Source organism: Anser cygnoides, chromosome 14 (genome assembly GCF_040182565.1).
Source record: "Anser cygnoides isolate HZ-2024a breed goose chromosome 14, Taihu_goose_T2T_genome, whole genome shotgun sequence".
In the NCBI taxonomy this organism is placed as follows: Eukaryota; Metazoa; Chordata; class Aves; order Anseriformes; family Anatidae; genus Anser; species Anser cygnoides.
Genome location: NC_089886.1, coordinates 16,463,943 through 16,480,571, shown reverse-complemented (window position 1 = coordinate 16,480,571; position 16,629 = coordinate 16,463,943). Strand labels below are relative to the sequence as shown.

General features: G+C 37.6%; 1 protein-coding gene across 6 annotated transcripts in view; it reads left to right on the top strand.

The window, feature by feature from the left end:
* TENM2 (teneurin transmembrane protein 2) overlaps window positions 1-16,629 on the top strand; it is a 1,595,068-nt gene that overhangs the window by 1,073,202 nt on the left and 505,237 nt on the right. For all 6 annotated transcript variants that reach the window (XM_066977122.1, XM_066977125.1, XM_066977123.1 and 3 more), the window contains one exon: window positions 10,248-10,538. In XM_066977122.1, coding sequence (XP_066833223.1) covers window positions 10,313-10,538 — 226 coding nt within the window. In that variant the 5' untranslated portion in view covers window positions 10,248-10,312. The remainder of the gene's footprint in view (window positions 1-10,247; window positions 10,539-16,629) is intronic.

Genomic DNA, 16,629 nt, shown 5'->3' with positions numbered 1-16,629 from the left:
GAACTTGGGCAGCTGAGGAGCCAGGATGGTTTTATTTCTGACAACTCCACCAAGTGAGCAGTGACTGCTGACAGAGTGACATAAAAGAAACCTCTTGTCCACCAGCAAATGCCAGGATTTCTTTGGAGACACCCTCAAGTAGCTGATAGTAAGCAAAATGATGGTCCAGTCTGGGCAGGCTGCAGAAGGAAGTTTCCTTGTGAGAGTGTACATTGAATTAATGTACTATCTTCCATGACTACATAGCCAAACATGTCGTGAAGCATGTGGCCTTTTCTCTAGAGAGGTTTTCCTCCAGAGTGATGTGTTTTGGTTTTTTTTTTTTTTTCTTTCTAATTTGGAGATGGAACAGAGGATGTAGTTAGGTCTGCACAGTGATGGTACAATATTAGGAAGAATTTGCTGCTTATTGTCCTGTACTGGTTGATTTAAAAGACTTCCATTAATCCAGGTAATGCTTTTTATCCTCTTTTGCTATGATAATATGCAAGCAAATCTTATGTTGCAATTTTGGGTGGAACAGCTTTCAGACCTCAATTCTAGCCCTGCCAGCCGCTTGCTGTGCAAACACTGGAAATTCACTTCAGAGTTTTTGAGTTACACTTGGTCATTTTGTATAACAGTTGTATTCATTCTATCCATTTCTGTGATGGTTAATCAATTTTTTATAAAGCAATACACTTTCCTTTATTGAAAGATGGAACGACACTTGAGGTATGGTTGCCATCTGAGAAACTTATCTTGCCTTCTTCTGATTTCACTATGCAAAGTTTTGTCGCTGTATGTGGTGATACAGAATTTAAAATATTTCTGAATATGCTTTTATGGAAACTGTTGATATATAACGTCATCTGTTACATGCACCTTAAAATGGTTTTCCATTGTTTTTCATTCATTTTTCATTTCCTTACCTTACCTTGAACCTTTGAAACAATGGATCCCTGTAGGAAGTTAGGTTATTTCTGATAAAAATCTGTTTAATGAGTCAGAGAACTCCCAAGTAATGAGGTTAATAGTTTTACACACACAAAAGGACTGTATTTTTTTCTCCTAATTGCTGTGAGGAATTTTAAAAATATACCATGTTTTATTATCATCATAAGTTTACACAGCCTTAAAAGTAGTCTCTAATAAAACCTTCTTTAAACATTACTTTACTATGTTGACGCTGCTAGCAAGGAGAAAGCATATTAAAGCATCTTATTAGTAAGTATATGAAAATTATTAGTATCAGATTAAGGTAGGAAGGCTTCAGTAGAGGCTTTAGAGAAAGAAGGGCTGTGTTTCTTGGTCAGAATGAGAAAGAATAATGTAAACTTAGAGTCAACAGCAGGTGTTGTTCTCAACTGAAATGGTGGGTAAGGTACCTAAAATCATAGCTTTTTGCGTGATTACTACATTTGATGAGTTCTGAGAATAGTTTTATAGAGGTCTGAAAATTGCTGAGAAATCTCTTCAGCAACACAGTCTTCTCATAGTAGCATCCTCTGATGAGTTGTACATTGGAGCTCTGCGTGATCTCAGGTTCTGGGAGAGTTCCCCCTTAACAGCATACTCATCTATTAAGAATAAACAAGAAATGAAAGGTGCATGCCTAATAGTTTTCTTTTGGCACATCTCTTGCCCAGTGGTACAACTTCTGCTCTGCCAGCAGGAATGAAGGTGCACAGCAGGTATAGAATTATAGAACATCTGAACATAAGTGGAGAAGAGTTAGGAGGGAACTGTCTTAAAATTCTTGGCATGGACTTGCTTGAGTACGAGAAAAGTGTAAGTCCTTTGTCGACTACGTTTTTTCATTATTATATATATATAATAATCCATTATATATATATATATTATAATATATATTCCATTATATTATATCCAAATATATTTCCATATATTATTATATATGATATGTTTAATATCAAAACCCTTGAGTCTAACATGGAGGCAGTGTTCAGAGGTTCCAAGACAGCTGATGGATTAGCCTGGATGTAAAGGAAAACACTTGTGGAAATGAACAGCATTCAAATCCATAATTGAAACTTTCGGGATAAATAAGGTTCATGAGAAAACGGAAAGAAAGAGGCCAAAAAGAGTACAGAACATAAGAAAATGCTGGTAGAAAATTAAATGAATGCATGAGTAAGTGTTGGTGAAAGCAAAAGAGAAGGAGAATGGCTGGAGGAGCACAACTTGCATAAACCAGCTTGACGTCTTAGCTCCGTTTCTTAGTAGGGTTAATAATCCCATTAACTTAATTGAAGACAACATTGCACCCTAGGATTAGTAGTTTAAAAAAAAGACCACCAATGGACAATTAAATAAAGCAAGTTGTCATTCATTGCATAGACATTTACATTTATCTCACTTCTGTAAATGTTGATCAGTATTATCAAAGACTTAATCAAAAATTATTTAGACAATTATTTCCTGACTCAAAAGTATTCTCTAGTGATAGGAAACTGTTATACAGAATCGTTAAAGCATGCTTAACTGCATTGTGTTAATTATGTAGTGATAAATTATTCTACCTTTCTTCATTAGCAGTGTTTTATCAGTAGATAATAGTATTGTTTGTTCTTTCTAGGCAGTAGAAGAGTAATAGTGTTGTTTAGGCAATTACTTTTAGCAAACTTGGTCTTTGAAGTGGCCAGTTCATATTAGGTCTTTAAATCCATTTTGTGAACTTGTTTAGCTATACCAAGTTTAAGGCATTACATTAATTGAAAACTTGGCTTGTTGCATTGGACTGTAGGGGCTTGATTCTTTTATTATTTGATTGGACTGCATACGGCCCTGACTGTGTGTAGATAACAATTCTACAATAATCAAGAACAAAGGACTGGAACTCAGGTTTCCCCGTGTGCAGCAATCTCATTGCGTGACTTCAGGTGGGTATTTAACTCGCGACACTTAACTTGATTTTCCCGTAGAAGGGTCATATATGAGATGGACAGCTCTCATGGCTGTCCTAAAGGCTAATAAGTATTTGTAAATAGTTTTTAGTTAGGACTGGAAGCATGTTACCCTTGGGGGGAAATCCCCATTTTTTGATTTGGACGGCGTTTGGGATGGAGGGAAGGTTGTTGCTAGTTTGAGAAAAGAAGGAAAAAGACTCTCAAAGAGGAGAAAAACAAGAGCACTTCACACATCTAAGAAACTCCAGGATATCCACAGAATTTTGTTCTGTCACTTCGTTTCCTTTCCATCAGCTTCAGATTCTTTTTGCTGTTTTGTATCTGTGTATCTTGGAAGAAAAGTAGATGTCATTTCAGTCTCACTTATATAACTAGTGATGTTCTGCTTAGTAATATTTCGGAAGGTTTATAAGCCTTTCTTTGACAACATGTTAAACTTTACTCTTTGTAAATGTCTGTGTGTTTTCATTGCTTGTGTCACCTGTTTTTACAAAAATTTGCCGTCTTTCTGAGTTGGTGCAACACAATCTACTCCTAATGGCTGGTGATTCCGGAATGGTAATCAACATGATAGTTGGCCATGCTGCACTTTTGACAACCAGTTACTGAAGTACGTTGGATGCAAGTAATATTTTTGGGAATCTAAAATTAATTTTTTCAGGGTTTAAAACTCTGTAAATATCATGTGTAAGCCAATGAAAGCACTAAATCAGTTCTCTGTGATGGAGGATCTAAGGCCAATATTTTACCACCTGCTCTGGAACCTACCATCTGTGTTTGGGAACTTTGTCATTTCTCATGTTCTTTTCGGGGGTAAAATAATCCAAAAGCACGCAGTTCCTAGCAGATGAAATGAAACTGAAGAACTGGTCGGTTCCTGCATGCTGTGCTTTGCTTTAGACCTTGAGCACTGGCAGAAGGTTAGCTAAGAGTGAAATTTTAGTGGTAGAGTTTCTGAGTCTACAGGGATCTTCAGCTGATGAGGTTGGTCAGCCAGAATCCCCATTTTCAGTAACATTCAGAAATTTGTTTCTGAGTTTGTCTAGAGGATTTTTTTAATTGACTTAAAGTACCCTTAAGGAAGAAACTCCATGTTTTTCCTGTGTTAGCTGATCAGCTGCAATTATGAAGCTTCTCAGTGCAGAGGAGAGGATATGCTCACCATCCACCCTCGCTGCCCAAAACTCAGTGGAAAATGAAGGCTTAATCCATAGCAGTTGGTAAATGGTGTGAGGCTAAGGCTGGTAGAATGCTCAGTCTCATCACTTCCAGGCCTTTCAACCTGATGGCATGTTATTTTCTGAATGGGATCACAAAATCACAAAATCATCTAGGTTGAAAGAGACGTCCAAGATCACCGAGTCCAACCTCTGACCTAACACTAACAAGTCCTCCACTAAACCATATCACTAAGCTCTACATCTAAACGTCTTTTAAAGACCTCCAGGGATGGTGCCTGAACCACTTCCCTGGGCAGCCCATTCCAGTGCCTAACAACCCTTTCAGTAAAGACTGAAAATTTTTCCTAATATCCAACCTAAACCTCCCCTGGCACAACTTTAGCCCCTTCCCCCTCGTCCTGTCACCAGGCACGTGGGAGAATAGACCAACCCCCACCTCGCTACAGCCTCCTTTAAGGTACCTGTAGAGTGCGATAAGGTCGCCCCTGAGCCTCCTCTTCTCCAGGCTGAAAAACCCCAGCTCCCTTGGCCACTGCTCGTAAGACTTGTTCTCCAGACCCCTCACCAGCTTCGTCGCCCTTCTCTGGACTCGCACGAGCACCTCCATGTCCTTCTTCACAGTATCAGTATCACAGATTTCTAGGTTGGAAGAGACCTCAAGATCATCGAGTCCAACCTCCGACCTAACACTAAGTACTCCACTAAACCATATCGCTAAGCTCTACATCTAAAAGTCTTTTAAAGACCTCCAGGGATGGTGACTCCACCACCTCCCTGGGCAGCCCATTCCAATGCCTAACAACCCTTTTGGTAAAGAAGTACTTCCTAACATCCAACCTAAAACTCCCCTGTCGCAACTTTAGCCCATTCCCCCTCGTCCTGTCACCAGGCACGTAGGAGAATAGACCAACCCCCACCTCTCTACAACCTCCTTTAAGGTAACTGTAGAGAGCGATAAGATCACCCCTGAGCCTCCTCTTCTCCAGGCTGAACAAGCCCAGCTCCCTCAGCCGCTCCTCGTAAGACTTGTTCTCCAGACCCCTCACCAGCTTGGTCGCCCTTCTCTGGACTCGCTTGAGCACTTCCATGTCCTTCTTGTAGCGAGGGGCCCAAAACTGAACACAGAAATCGAGGTGCGGCCTCACCAGAGCAGAGTACAGGGGCACAATCACTTCCCTAGACCTGCTGGCCACACTGCTTCTTATACAGGCCAGGATGCTGTTGGCCTTCTTGGCCACCTGGGCACACTGCTGGCTCATATTCAGCCGACTATCAACCAATACTCCCAGGTCCTTCTCTGCCAGGCAGCTTTCCAGCCACTCATCTCCTTCTTGTAGTGAGGGGTCCAAAACTGAACACAGTACTCGAGGTGCGGCCCCACCAGAGCCGCATACAGGGGGACAATCACTTCCCTAGCCCTGCTGGCCACACTGTTTCTTGTGCAAGCCAGGATGCTGTTGGCCTTCTTGGCCACCTGAGCACGCTGCTGGCTCATATTCAGCCGACTATCAACCAATACTCCCAGGTCCTTCTCTGCCAGGCAGCTTTCTAACCACCCATCTCCCAGCCTGTAGCGCTGCTTGGGGTTGTTGCGTCCCAGGTGCAGGACCCGGCACTTGGCCTTGTTGAACATACAGCTGGCCTCAGCCCATCGGTCCAGCCTGTCCAGATCCTCCTGCAGAGCCTTCCTACCCTCGAGCAGATTGACACACGCACCTAACTTGGTGTCATCTGCAAACTTACTGAGGGTGCACTCGATCCCCTCATCCAGATCATAGATAAATATATTAAAGAGAACTGGTCCCAGTACTGAGCCCTGGGGGACTCCACTAGTGACCGGCCTCCAACTGGATTTAACTCCATTCACCACGACTCTTTGGGCCCAGCTACCCAGCCAGTTTCTAACCCAACGAAGCGTATGCCAGTCCAGGCCAAGAGCAGCCAGTTTCTTGAGGAGAATGCTGTGGGAAACGGTGTCAAATTTAAATAATAGATTTAAACAGTTCTGGGATTTTTAAGAAGCTCCTGCAGTGCAGAACTCTCCAATGATGATTTGGAGATAAAAATATGCATGCCTAAGTAGACAGAAAAACATGGCATACATATTTGTCACAGCGTTTGCTTTTGTTATATTTACAATTTTAACTGCCCTTAATCTGAAAATACTTCTTATAGCTCTTATTTCCTTAAAATAAATAAATAAGCTGCTTTTTTCCCCTGCGGTAAAGAACAACACGTAATGCCTGTAAGCACTGTTTGTCTTTTGCTACTTAACTAAAATCATTCATCAAAACAGTTCTAAAATAGCTGTTTCAAATGTTGTGCTAAACATATCTCATTTTCAACATGATATTTAGAAAGATTAGCTAAACTAAAAGGAAAATTCAGTGTCTGAGTAAAAAAAAAAAAAAAAGAAAACTGAGAAATCAAAAGGAAGAAATCAATAGAAAATGAGTTTATGTTATTGTACCAAACAGACTGTCCAAATATACTTGGATTTTCTTGACCAGAAATCACAAACAGCACAATTGTCATCAATGTTATTCTTGCAAGTCTTCTTACTATAGCGGTATTTCATCTAAAATTCCATTTTATTTTCTTTTTTTTTAAAAAAGCAGAGGTGATCCAGAAGTAAAAGATGTACTTTTCAGTAATATTAAAAGAAGTGAAAAATACAGCAGTTAAATAATCCTTTTATTTATTCACTGAAAATTTGTACCGTGTCAAAGATGAATTATCAAATTTTACTCATAGTGAACAGCATTTTAGTCTCTAAATCACAAGCTTATTTCCAATTGTTGTTGATGAAAAGAAGTACAGGCTTTTAAGACCTTCTTTTTTAATGAAGATAGGTACATGGTGTACTATGTGTTTTTTTCTTTTTTAAAAAAAGACTTCTTAATATTATTTGCACTATTGCAACGTTTTGATCTAGTTGTGCTGGGTTATTTAGGGGCACAAAGTAAATGTGAAGTGCTTTGTTTTCTCTTGAACTTGAAAATGATTATTGCATTCTGTCTATAGTGAGTGGCAGTTCTAATGGCCATGTGCACTGTAATAGTAAGGGATCATTAGAAAATTCAAGAAAGAAGCACATAAATAAGACCAGTGTAAGAATCAACTTCAAATTTAAAGAGAGTTTTAGCGTAGGCTTCCCTGAGCCATTAAAATTCATTTTGAGTCCTCCCTCCATGCCTCCTATCGATTTGACTTTGCTAACACAAAAAGAAGTGGTCAAATGTTTTTAAACAATTTCTTTTAAAGAAAACTATTTTTCACTTCTTAGCCTTTTATTTTTTTTCTTAGCCTGTAGGACACATACAGTGTTTTAATGCTATTGGATATTAAAAACCCCATTGTTACACTCTTGCTACCACTGCTGTTGTGATGTGCAGATATACAGCTCCTGCATGTGACCACAGGAAAGCTTCCATGGGGTGAATGGTGAGTCTAAAGTTTGTTAGATACATGTAAGTTGCTGCTTGCCCAATATATAAATGTGCATCAGCAGCAGATACAGCTCCAGCCCTCTGAACATCCTCGTGGCCTCCTCTGGACCTGCTCTAACAGATCCACATCCTTCTTGTGCTGGGGCCGTGGACCTGGATGCAGCACTACAGGTGGGGTGCTGCAAGGGCAGAGTATGGTATCTTACCATTACCTGATATTTTTGTATTCGTAGCATAATTTCCCTAAACTCTATGAAGAAAATTTATTGTGGGAACAATTTCAATTAATTCTATCTGCCTGAGAAGATGTTTTAATAGGCTAACATCATGGAAATACTCAGAAGCACTATCTCAGTCATAGTAAATCCTTCTTTTTAATGTAACAAGGAAATAAATGTTCTTTCATAAACAATAGAAATAAGGCCAGACAGCTTAAAGTACAACAATCATGAAAAAGAAAAGATATTTGTTTTTCTGAACTGATAAATAAGACAATACCTTCATATGGAATAGGCTTTTGTAAAGTACAAAACAGTAATGTGAAGACAGAGAGTAATTGCCAGTTTTTGCTCAATTCTGTACTGTCTTCATCTGTTTCTGTGTTTTATAACTGTGATATATTGATATCTGAGTTTGATGAGATAGTATTGAACTGGGATCAAAGAACCAGGCATTGTTAATCTTCTGAACGATCATTATCTCCTCAAACTCCAAGCAAGGGTTTGTGCCACCAGTGCTAGCAAGGGTATTTATATGCTTTACACCGCAATAAATATTGCAGGACCAAAGAATTCAGCTGAAGAATACAGGTATATAGAAGTCAGTTTAGCCACTAGATGTTCAGAGGGGTGAGAAGTGGGAAGAATATTTTGAGTGTTTTGTTTTTCTTTCAAGTTTTAACCTTAATCTAATATACCAAAGATAGCCCTACCTTTTTAAGTGCTGAATGCTTTCTGATTTTGTTTTGGCTGTTCTGTATGCTGTTTTCCCCTCTGAAATGTAGCATGACAGATAAAAATAAAAGAAAAAAAGAGAAAAGTAAGCATGTTTACACTTTTTATCACTCACAGACTGACAGTACTTGTGGGTGGCTTAAAGCAGCTGTTCCTCCTGGTTACCTGACTTCCTTCTTTAAAATATAGGTGTTAAAAACCACAAGTCTAAATGTCAGAGTCTAAATGAAGCCAAGAAACCTTCTCTCAAGTTCACTAGCAAATCTGGCCAAGTACATTTATCCTTTCATAGGGACGTCATCTATTGCAGCCAAAAAGCAAAATACTGCAAGTATTTTAGCCAATACTTACGCCAGTGTTGTGACCCCCTTAAATGTGCTGTGTGAGCAACTGCAAGACAGGCCTGCCTTATGGCTTTTCCATCATCTTTCTGCTGGAGTTGGTAGCCGTCATGGCAGGGGGAATCGTACTCCTGGGCAGTTGAAGCAAGAGCTCTGGATAGGGCTGGTAGTGGCGGGCAGGGGGGACCTGCTTCCCATGTCGGGTGGGCACGGAGTAGGCACCCCCACAGAGGGGAGCACTGGGAAAGGCAGTGCCTTCAACTTTCCCAGCTAAATGAGCCACAGCCATTTCCTCACCTCCTTAACCGCATACAGAAAAGCATACGTTTTTGTTCCAGTTTTGTTTGTTAGCACATCGATGTGTTTTTTGTGGGTGAAGGTTTCATTTCCAGCAAAAGGTTTTGTCATGAGGGTTTCTAAGAAGCAGTACAGACCTGGGCCTGGGATACCACAAGAGAAAGACATTGATACAAATACCAACTCGAAATAATTAGTACCCAGTGGGTAAGGTGCTCATGCTTAGTATATTTCTTGCTTTCTACAGTATCTTTCATTTTGCAGTTTATGCATGCTAATGGGCATCTATTACAGTGTATATGCCTCAGTAAGTGTGTCCCAATTAAGTAGACTACAAGAATCTCTCTCTTTCTGGTCCATGAGCAAGAAGATATTTGCAAAATTTTGAAGAACTGCAACTGCTGAGATGGGGAAACTGGTCATCTTGAGGGACAGCAAAGAAGATGGTGTGATCGTGTTCCATGGTGCCACTTCCCACACTGTGCTTAGAGCCTCAGAGAAGTGTGGAAATGTTGAGTCTGGGAAGGATCTCTGGAGATATCTGGTCCAACCTTTTTGTCAGAACAGGGCCTTAGATTCCAGGGGCAATAAAATTACTTTCTGCTGCTTGTGAACATGCTGTTAAAGCATAATGTACACTATTGTTATGCATTAATACCGAGTAGGTACAATCTTCTATGTGCAACTGTCCTGCAAACTTCATTCTTAATTGCAAGCCCTCCTGCAAGAAGAAAGGAAATATTTAAAGCTGGTTTGGGTCTGCTTTTCTTTGTACTGTTGTATAACAGGAAGAAATGCTATGCTGTCATTTCCATATTGTTATCTCTGCTCATTCAAAAAATCAGAAGATAACTGTTTTTGCGTTATCATTATATCTTAAACTTTTCAGTAAGGTGATCGTTTAGATAAAATGCAATTCTGATACAGAATTTGATTTTTCTCTTTTTATTTTTTTCCCTCGTACCCTTCTATTCAGGTCAATTATTTCAATTTCTAGGGATACATGATGTGTGTCTTTTCTTTCTTCTCAAGCTGTGCTGAATTTTTCTTCAAGGATACATTGGGGAAAATAGAATAAAACAAAATGTTGCTCATTTTGTGTTATCGTTTAATTTTTTAGGTGATAGTGACTGACCCCAAATACGAGAGCAGCTTTTCTGAAAACAATCTATCTGACGGACAACAATGGACATAAAAGATCGAAGACACCGCTCTTTGACTAGGGGCCGGTGTGGGAAGGAATGTCGCTATACCAGCTCTTCACTAGACAGTGAAGACTGCAGAGTACCAACTCAGAAGTCCTACAGCTCAAGTGAGACTCTGAAAGCTTATGATCATGACACCAGGATGCACTATGGAAATCGTGTTTCTGACCTGGTTCACAGGGAGTCAGATGAGTTTCCAAGACAAGGTATGTTTCAAGTCAGAACTGTTTCCTTCTACAGTAGTCCTTGGTAGATATTTGTTGTACTGTACCAGCGTTACAAGGAGTTTCAGTGAAATAGCTGTAGGAAAATGGATGCTGTTTTACCGTTACTTCAAACTAGCAAGTGTTTTGTGTTAAAGTAGGAAGTTCTTTCTCTTAGATCTCTGATATTGTTGGAATTCACTATTTGTAAATGAACCAAACCAGGATCCACCATTCAAAACATTTGAAAACAAATGCTAGCAACTCTTAGTCAGATATTGTGTTCGTTTTGTGTCTTGGGATATGCTAATGATATATTCAGTTTTCTAGGTTGATTTTAGAAATAATAATGGCGCTTTCACTTAAACTTGTCTTTCTTTGACAGGGTACCTGTGCTGGAAAGATATCTAAAACACTGTTATGGTAAAACACCATATGGTCAATGTATATTAATTACTAATGAGGTGCCTTGGCATTCCTTTCCTCTTCTTAACTGCTCCATAATTTACATGTGTGAATGTTGTTTCCTCTGGCTTCGTTGTGTCACCGCTTACTCTTACTGCTTACACTTTACCTCATAAAAACTGGAAGGAGGAAACCCATCCAATTACTTTTATAATTTAATTTTATAATTGTGTTATCACAACACTGGGATCCTACAACTAGTGTTTGAAAGAACCTGCCTGTGTGAACTTGTAAGCAAGGCTGTTATGTTGTCTTTTTACAAAATATTCCTAGCTTTAAATGTGTTATATTCAATGAATGAATCAACGAACAGTCTAAACGTTTTTAGTTGAGAAAGTCTTCTTTCCTATCTATGTATGCTTTTGTACCATACACATACATGCATGCATGTAGTTTTACTTTCATTTTGGTATTTACTTGTCTTCATAAATCTTTGTCTTCATAAGTCTTTGTGTTGAAACCATTATTGAACATTATTTCATAGGAACAGTGTTTAATCATCTGGTTAACTTGACCACATAGCCTGATTAAATTGTCAGTCAGTCAACAATTAGATGTGGTTGCTTTTAAAATAAATTACTTGGCTTAGTTTTGGTTCAAGAATTGGGTACATACAATAGATATAGAAAGGTACAGGCAGTACTGAGGCATAAAAGTATAGCTCTTTTGAGCCCCTTTGAACAGAAGGTAAATTATCTAGTACATCCGTAATTGCTAAAACTGTTATTTCATGTGTGCTTGTTAATGGCATATGATTGTTCTTTACTAGACACTTCTAGTGTTGTGACTACCGTGTTTTATGTAACTCAGGAAATTCTAGGAGGTTATCCCACTTCTCTGTGGAGATAATTCTGTAATCTCCTGTCTAATAAAAGGTCATTTTTTATACTTCCTATCATGTCATACAACTTGTTTAAAGCATTCTGTGGGCAGTCAGTGTCTGCCTTCACCTTTAAATCGAAGTATCTATTAATTTGCATCCTTAATTAAACCCTCGTCTAATCCCTTGTTTCTCTTGCATTTGTGTACAGACATTTTAAAGTGTTTGCACTGTGCTTTGTCTATCAAACACCCAGTTCTCTTTTCTGAGGTAATCTCTGTTCTTGTAGGGTCTTTCTTTGCTTAGACATATTTACTTAGAGATAGTGCATCAAACTGCAACTAGATCATACTAGCTACTGGAGCTATTTTCTCTGTGGTTTGTTCAGCCTTTGTGTACAGGAGTCATCTAAATATTACTTCTCCCTATATGGATGATTGATGCTTCAGCTCAAGTGCCTCATTTTAGTTTCCAGGTCATTATTCGGCATTTCATGAGGGTGTTCTTTTTCTCTTGATTACTGATTTGACAACTGTTCATCCTCCTCCTGCTCTTAATGTGTTCTTATCTGCCCTCTTTATGAAGGGGAGTGCAAATTGTTGGTAACTGAATTGAAACGCTCCACAGACTTGTTCCTGCTAGTCTGTGTTATTATGTCCAGATGAATAAAGTTTATTTTAGAGAGCCAACGTAATTTTTCTTTTTTCTTTTTTTTTTTCTCAGAATACTAATAATAAAAGCAGTAATTCCTTACTTTCCTGCTTCTGTTAATGTTAGAAAAAAATTCTTTAGAAAATCTGTTAGTAAAGTTCTTTTGCTGACATTAATATTTGAGGTAACTTGGAAGGTAGATATAGATTAAGACTTGGGACACGCTCTCTCTTTATATGTTCATTTTATATGCATCTAAGTGTGGTTCATATAGTAGGAAATACTGTTCATTACATCTTACGCAGTTTCCAGCTGCAGACATCTAGAAATTTATACATGTAAATTTATTCTAAATTTGAGTGGGTATTTTGATGGGATTAAATTCTTTAGGAAATAAACATGCTTAAAATAAATAGTCTTTAGGGAATTTTTTATTCTTCCATTATAAAAGACTGGACTATTTCTTAAGCAATTTTAGATATTTTGCTCAGTGTTTTTGTCTCTTCCATTAGTATAGCTATAGTCTTGTCAAAAAGTATCTGGTTTTGGTTAACGTTGGCACTGAAATTGCTCAAAGCAGTTATTTTTAGCTGTTTTCTGATCATAAGGCGTTTGGTTTTCAAAATGTTAAGCAGAAGACCAAGTTGTACTACCACCATTTTTGTTTACAAGGTCTTCACAATGAAATGCTTGTAACACAAACTATACTCGGAGCTCAGAAGTATGAAACAGATCATCTTGATTTAGTTTAGCTTTTAGTTGTCCTTCAGTTCTGTCTTGGTACTCTCATTCTTCATGAAAAGAGAGTGTTGAAATATAAATATCTCTCAAGGTTAGTGTGAATAAAGCAAATGTTAGGAACACTGATGGCAGTTTAGATCTGAGAATATAACTTAAAATCTTTGTCATTGATTGCAAGTTTTGAATAAGCTTTTTCTGCCAGTTGTTGACAAATCCACCTACCAAAGCAAGTTCCTCTCTGTCTGAGGTTCTACTTCTGGTATGTTATTTGGAAGTTTTGCTATAAAGGCATGAAGGATGACAAGACTTTCTATTACCCAAAGCACAAAGTCTGGCATTACTTTTATTGTTCTTTTTCCTAACATAATTTTATCTCTGATTTTTCTAAACAATGAAATTCTCTTTCTGAGGTCTGTTTTTTGACATAATAGTATTAATACAAATAATTAAGAATAGGTTTAGTATCTTTGTGTCAAACGTATTTTCTGATCACCCTCAAAAGAGGTCTTCAGATTCTTGGCTAAAATTACGTGTCAGGTGTACAGTTAAACTATTAGTTGCCTGAGATTTTCCCCCATATTAAGATATATTTGTTATCTAGTACCTCTATTGGATATTCATTAGTCAATCAATCTGAAAAATTAAGATCTTCAGTGTATGAGAGAGCATTCTAGCATTACAAGTTGCCTTAAAAGTTGAGGAGTCCTTTTTGAATGCAGTATTTTAAGATGAATAGGAACTTGTGACGTATCCTAGCAGAAATTAGTGTGATTTTTTTTTTTCTGTATGCCATGTAATTTTACATCAAAGAGAACCAATTATCATACTTGATCATATATACATATATATTATTTAAATACCATCTTTCTGACTTTATCTGCTGACACAGCATGGTGAATGAAGGTAGATCTTCTTTAAGAAAAAAGAAAAAAAAAGATTGTGGAAAGACATTCCTCAAAGAGGTTGCTTTGAAAGGCAAGCTTTCTTCCTGTAGGCTTTGTAACCAAACTGTGCTTAAAAGAGCGCTCTTTACAGAGTTATTGGAGTTTAAACTGGGTTTCAAATGGGTGATTGCAAACATTAGTATTCTGCAGTTCCTCACTTGGCATTCATAGCTCATAGCTTTTGTATTTCTGCATGAGCCAAATGCCAGGCTTCATCTGATGCAAAATTTATTACCCAGCAGTTATACTGAATTGACTGCTTTCTCATTCTCAGGTCAGATCTAGTTTAGCAGTAAATCTCTGCTGTGAAATGTAAGAACAAATAGAATATATATTTGGAGTTACTAAAGTAAGTTGAAACAACACAATGACATTAAACTGGGCCCAACAGTCTTCTAAAATATTTTGATTTTTTTTTACCACAGTTAATTATCTTGCTTTGTATGTCTTAGCATTTCTTTTTGCATGCTGAGATAATTTCAGTAAAGAACAGGCAATACCTTTCTGTACATCACCTCTATTTTTTTTATTATTTATTTGTATACACTTAAAAATCTGTGCTTTTTTGTATTCTATCTGAAACTGTAAGTATATGAACAGGAATTAGAAAAAAGTAATGTTGTAACAATGGCTATAAGTTTGTCCTTAAAATTGCCCATTATTTTTATTAACATCTAATAGATAACTGTTATTACAGTAAAATCCTAGGAGAGTGGGAATTGAGGAGTATAATGCACGCAGTTTTCGTTCATGTGAAGTTGTGTCAGTGTGCCATGCTATTCAGAATTTCTTGGGTGTTTCATACTGTGTCTGGTTTCCATATACATTGAATACACTTCTTGAAGGAAAAAAACAAACAGCAAAACAGAAAAAATCCCCATGCAACGAAGAAACCAAATCAACCCAAAGCTGTTTGAGTCTACATTTTATTTTTACAGACTACTTTAGGACAGCTCTGATTGCTGCAAAAAATAAATGTTGTTTTCTTGTCTTGTTCTTCTTCACATCGTAAGTCTGTCACCAAATAATTTACAGGGACACATTTGAAGGAGCACATTGCAAATATGAACATTTCATAAGAGTGGTTAAGGTTGGCCAGGTTTTAAGTCTACATGGTCAGGTATTCTCTGTCCAGCAGTAACTAATGTACTGCTATACTGAAGTGATAGTTGCTGTTAGGGCTTCTCAGGATAACTGAGCTTTGTCTCTTTGTTTATATTCCTAATACCACCAAGATGAGGTTTCAGGCCTTTTGCAATCAGGCATGAATCATACTCAACTATTAGGTTCAAATTAGTTTATCCCTTCCAGATCCAACTGAATTTCACTGATTTTAGTTCTAATTTTTCTTTCCAGAACCTGTGACCTTTTTAAACTTATATGTTCCTCTATACATAGAATTAAAAATGTTACGGGAAACCTATCCTTATATTCTACTTGGAGAGGGATCACATCTTTTAGTTTTCTTTTGTCTTGTCAGTTTATGAGTAGCTTTCTGGCATATGTTTCTTTTTGGTATATCCATACTTGTACATAACTCAAAACCCAAGATGGAGGCAGGTGGGAGAAGCTTAAGGAGGAAGCCTTTAATATCAAATCAGATGTAGGGTATCTTGTGCAAGGGAAAAAGCCCTCGAGGCAAACTTCCTGTTATAACCTGTGCACACGTGTAACTTTTACTGCTGTTGAACGAAGATTTACTTTGGTTTTAATGGTTACCTGAGAGATATGTGATCCTAGTGTAAAATATTTGTTAAGGTGAGACAACATATATATATATATATATACACACCTTATTTAATAAAGCAAAGATATTGACCAAAACCTCCCTCCTCTGCCTTCCTCTTCCCCAATTCATAAAAGACTGTGTAGTTATTATTGTAACTTGATTTAAAAAAAAAGACTTTGCTTTTTTTTTGGGGGGGGGATTAATGTATATTTTATCATCTTTATCATCGTTATGCATTAATTTCTTTAGGCTTGCTTTTTAGCTTCTTGTACTGACAATGTTGGTAGCATTAATAATGGATCTACATAGCAGCAGTACTAGACAAGCAAATAACTTAAAAGAATAAACCTTTATAACACCCCTCCCTAAGTATGCTTTTAGGAGAGGAAAATACAAGAAAATCTAACCCAAAATCCAATGTGTCTCTTCTCATTTATACTGTAGCATAAGTCAAGTGGCCTTTAGAGATGTAGCATTAAGATATATTGATAAATATGAAGTAAACTAAAACCGTGTCTATTTTAGAACAGAGTTGCAATAACATCATAAGAAAAATTCTGTAATTCTCAGGATGGTTGAAGTGGATATCAGGGAAACCTTATGGAATACGCTCAGTTTTGGGGGTGCTCCCAAATACCTATGCATAAAGAGTTTTCTGTTCTTTTTTTTAATTTTGTTCTTTTTTTTTTTTTCCTTCCCTCTTCGAGCAGCAATCTCCATGATCTATAAAGGATAGTTTAAACT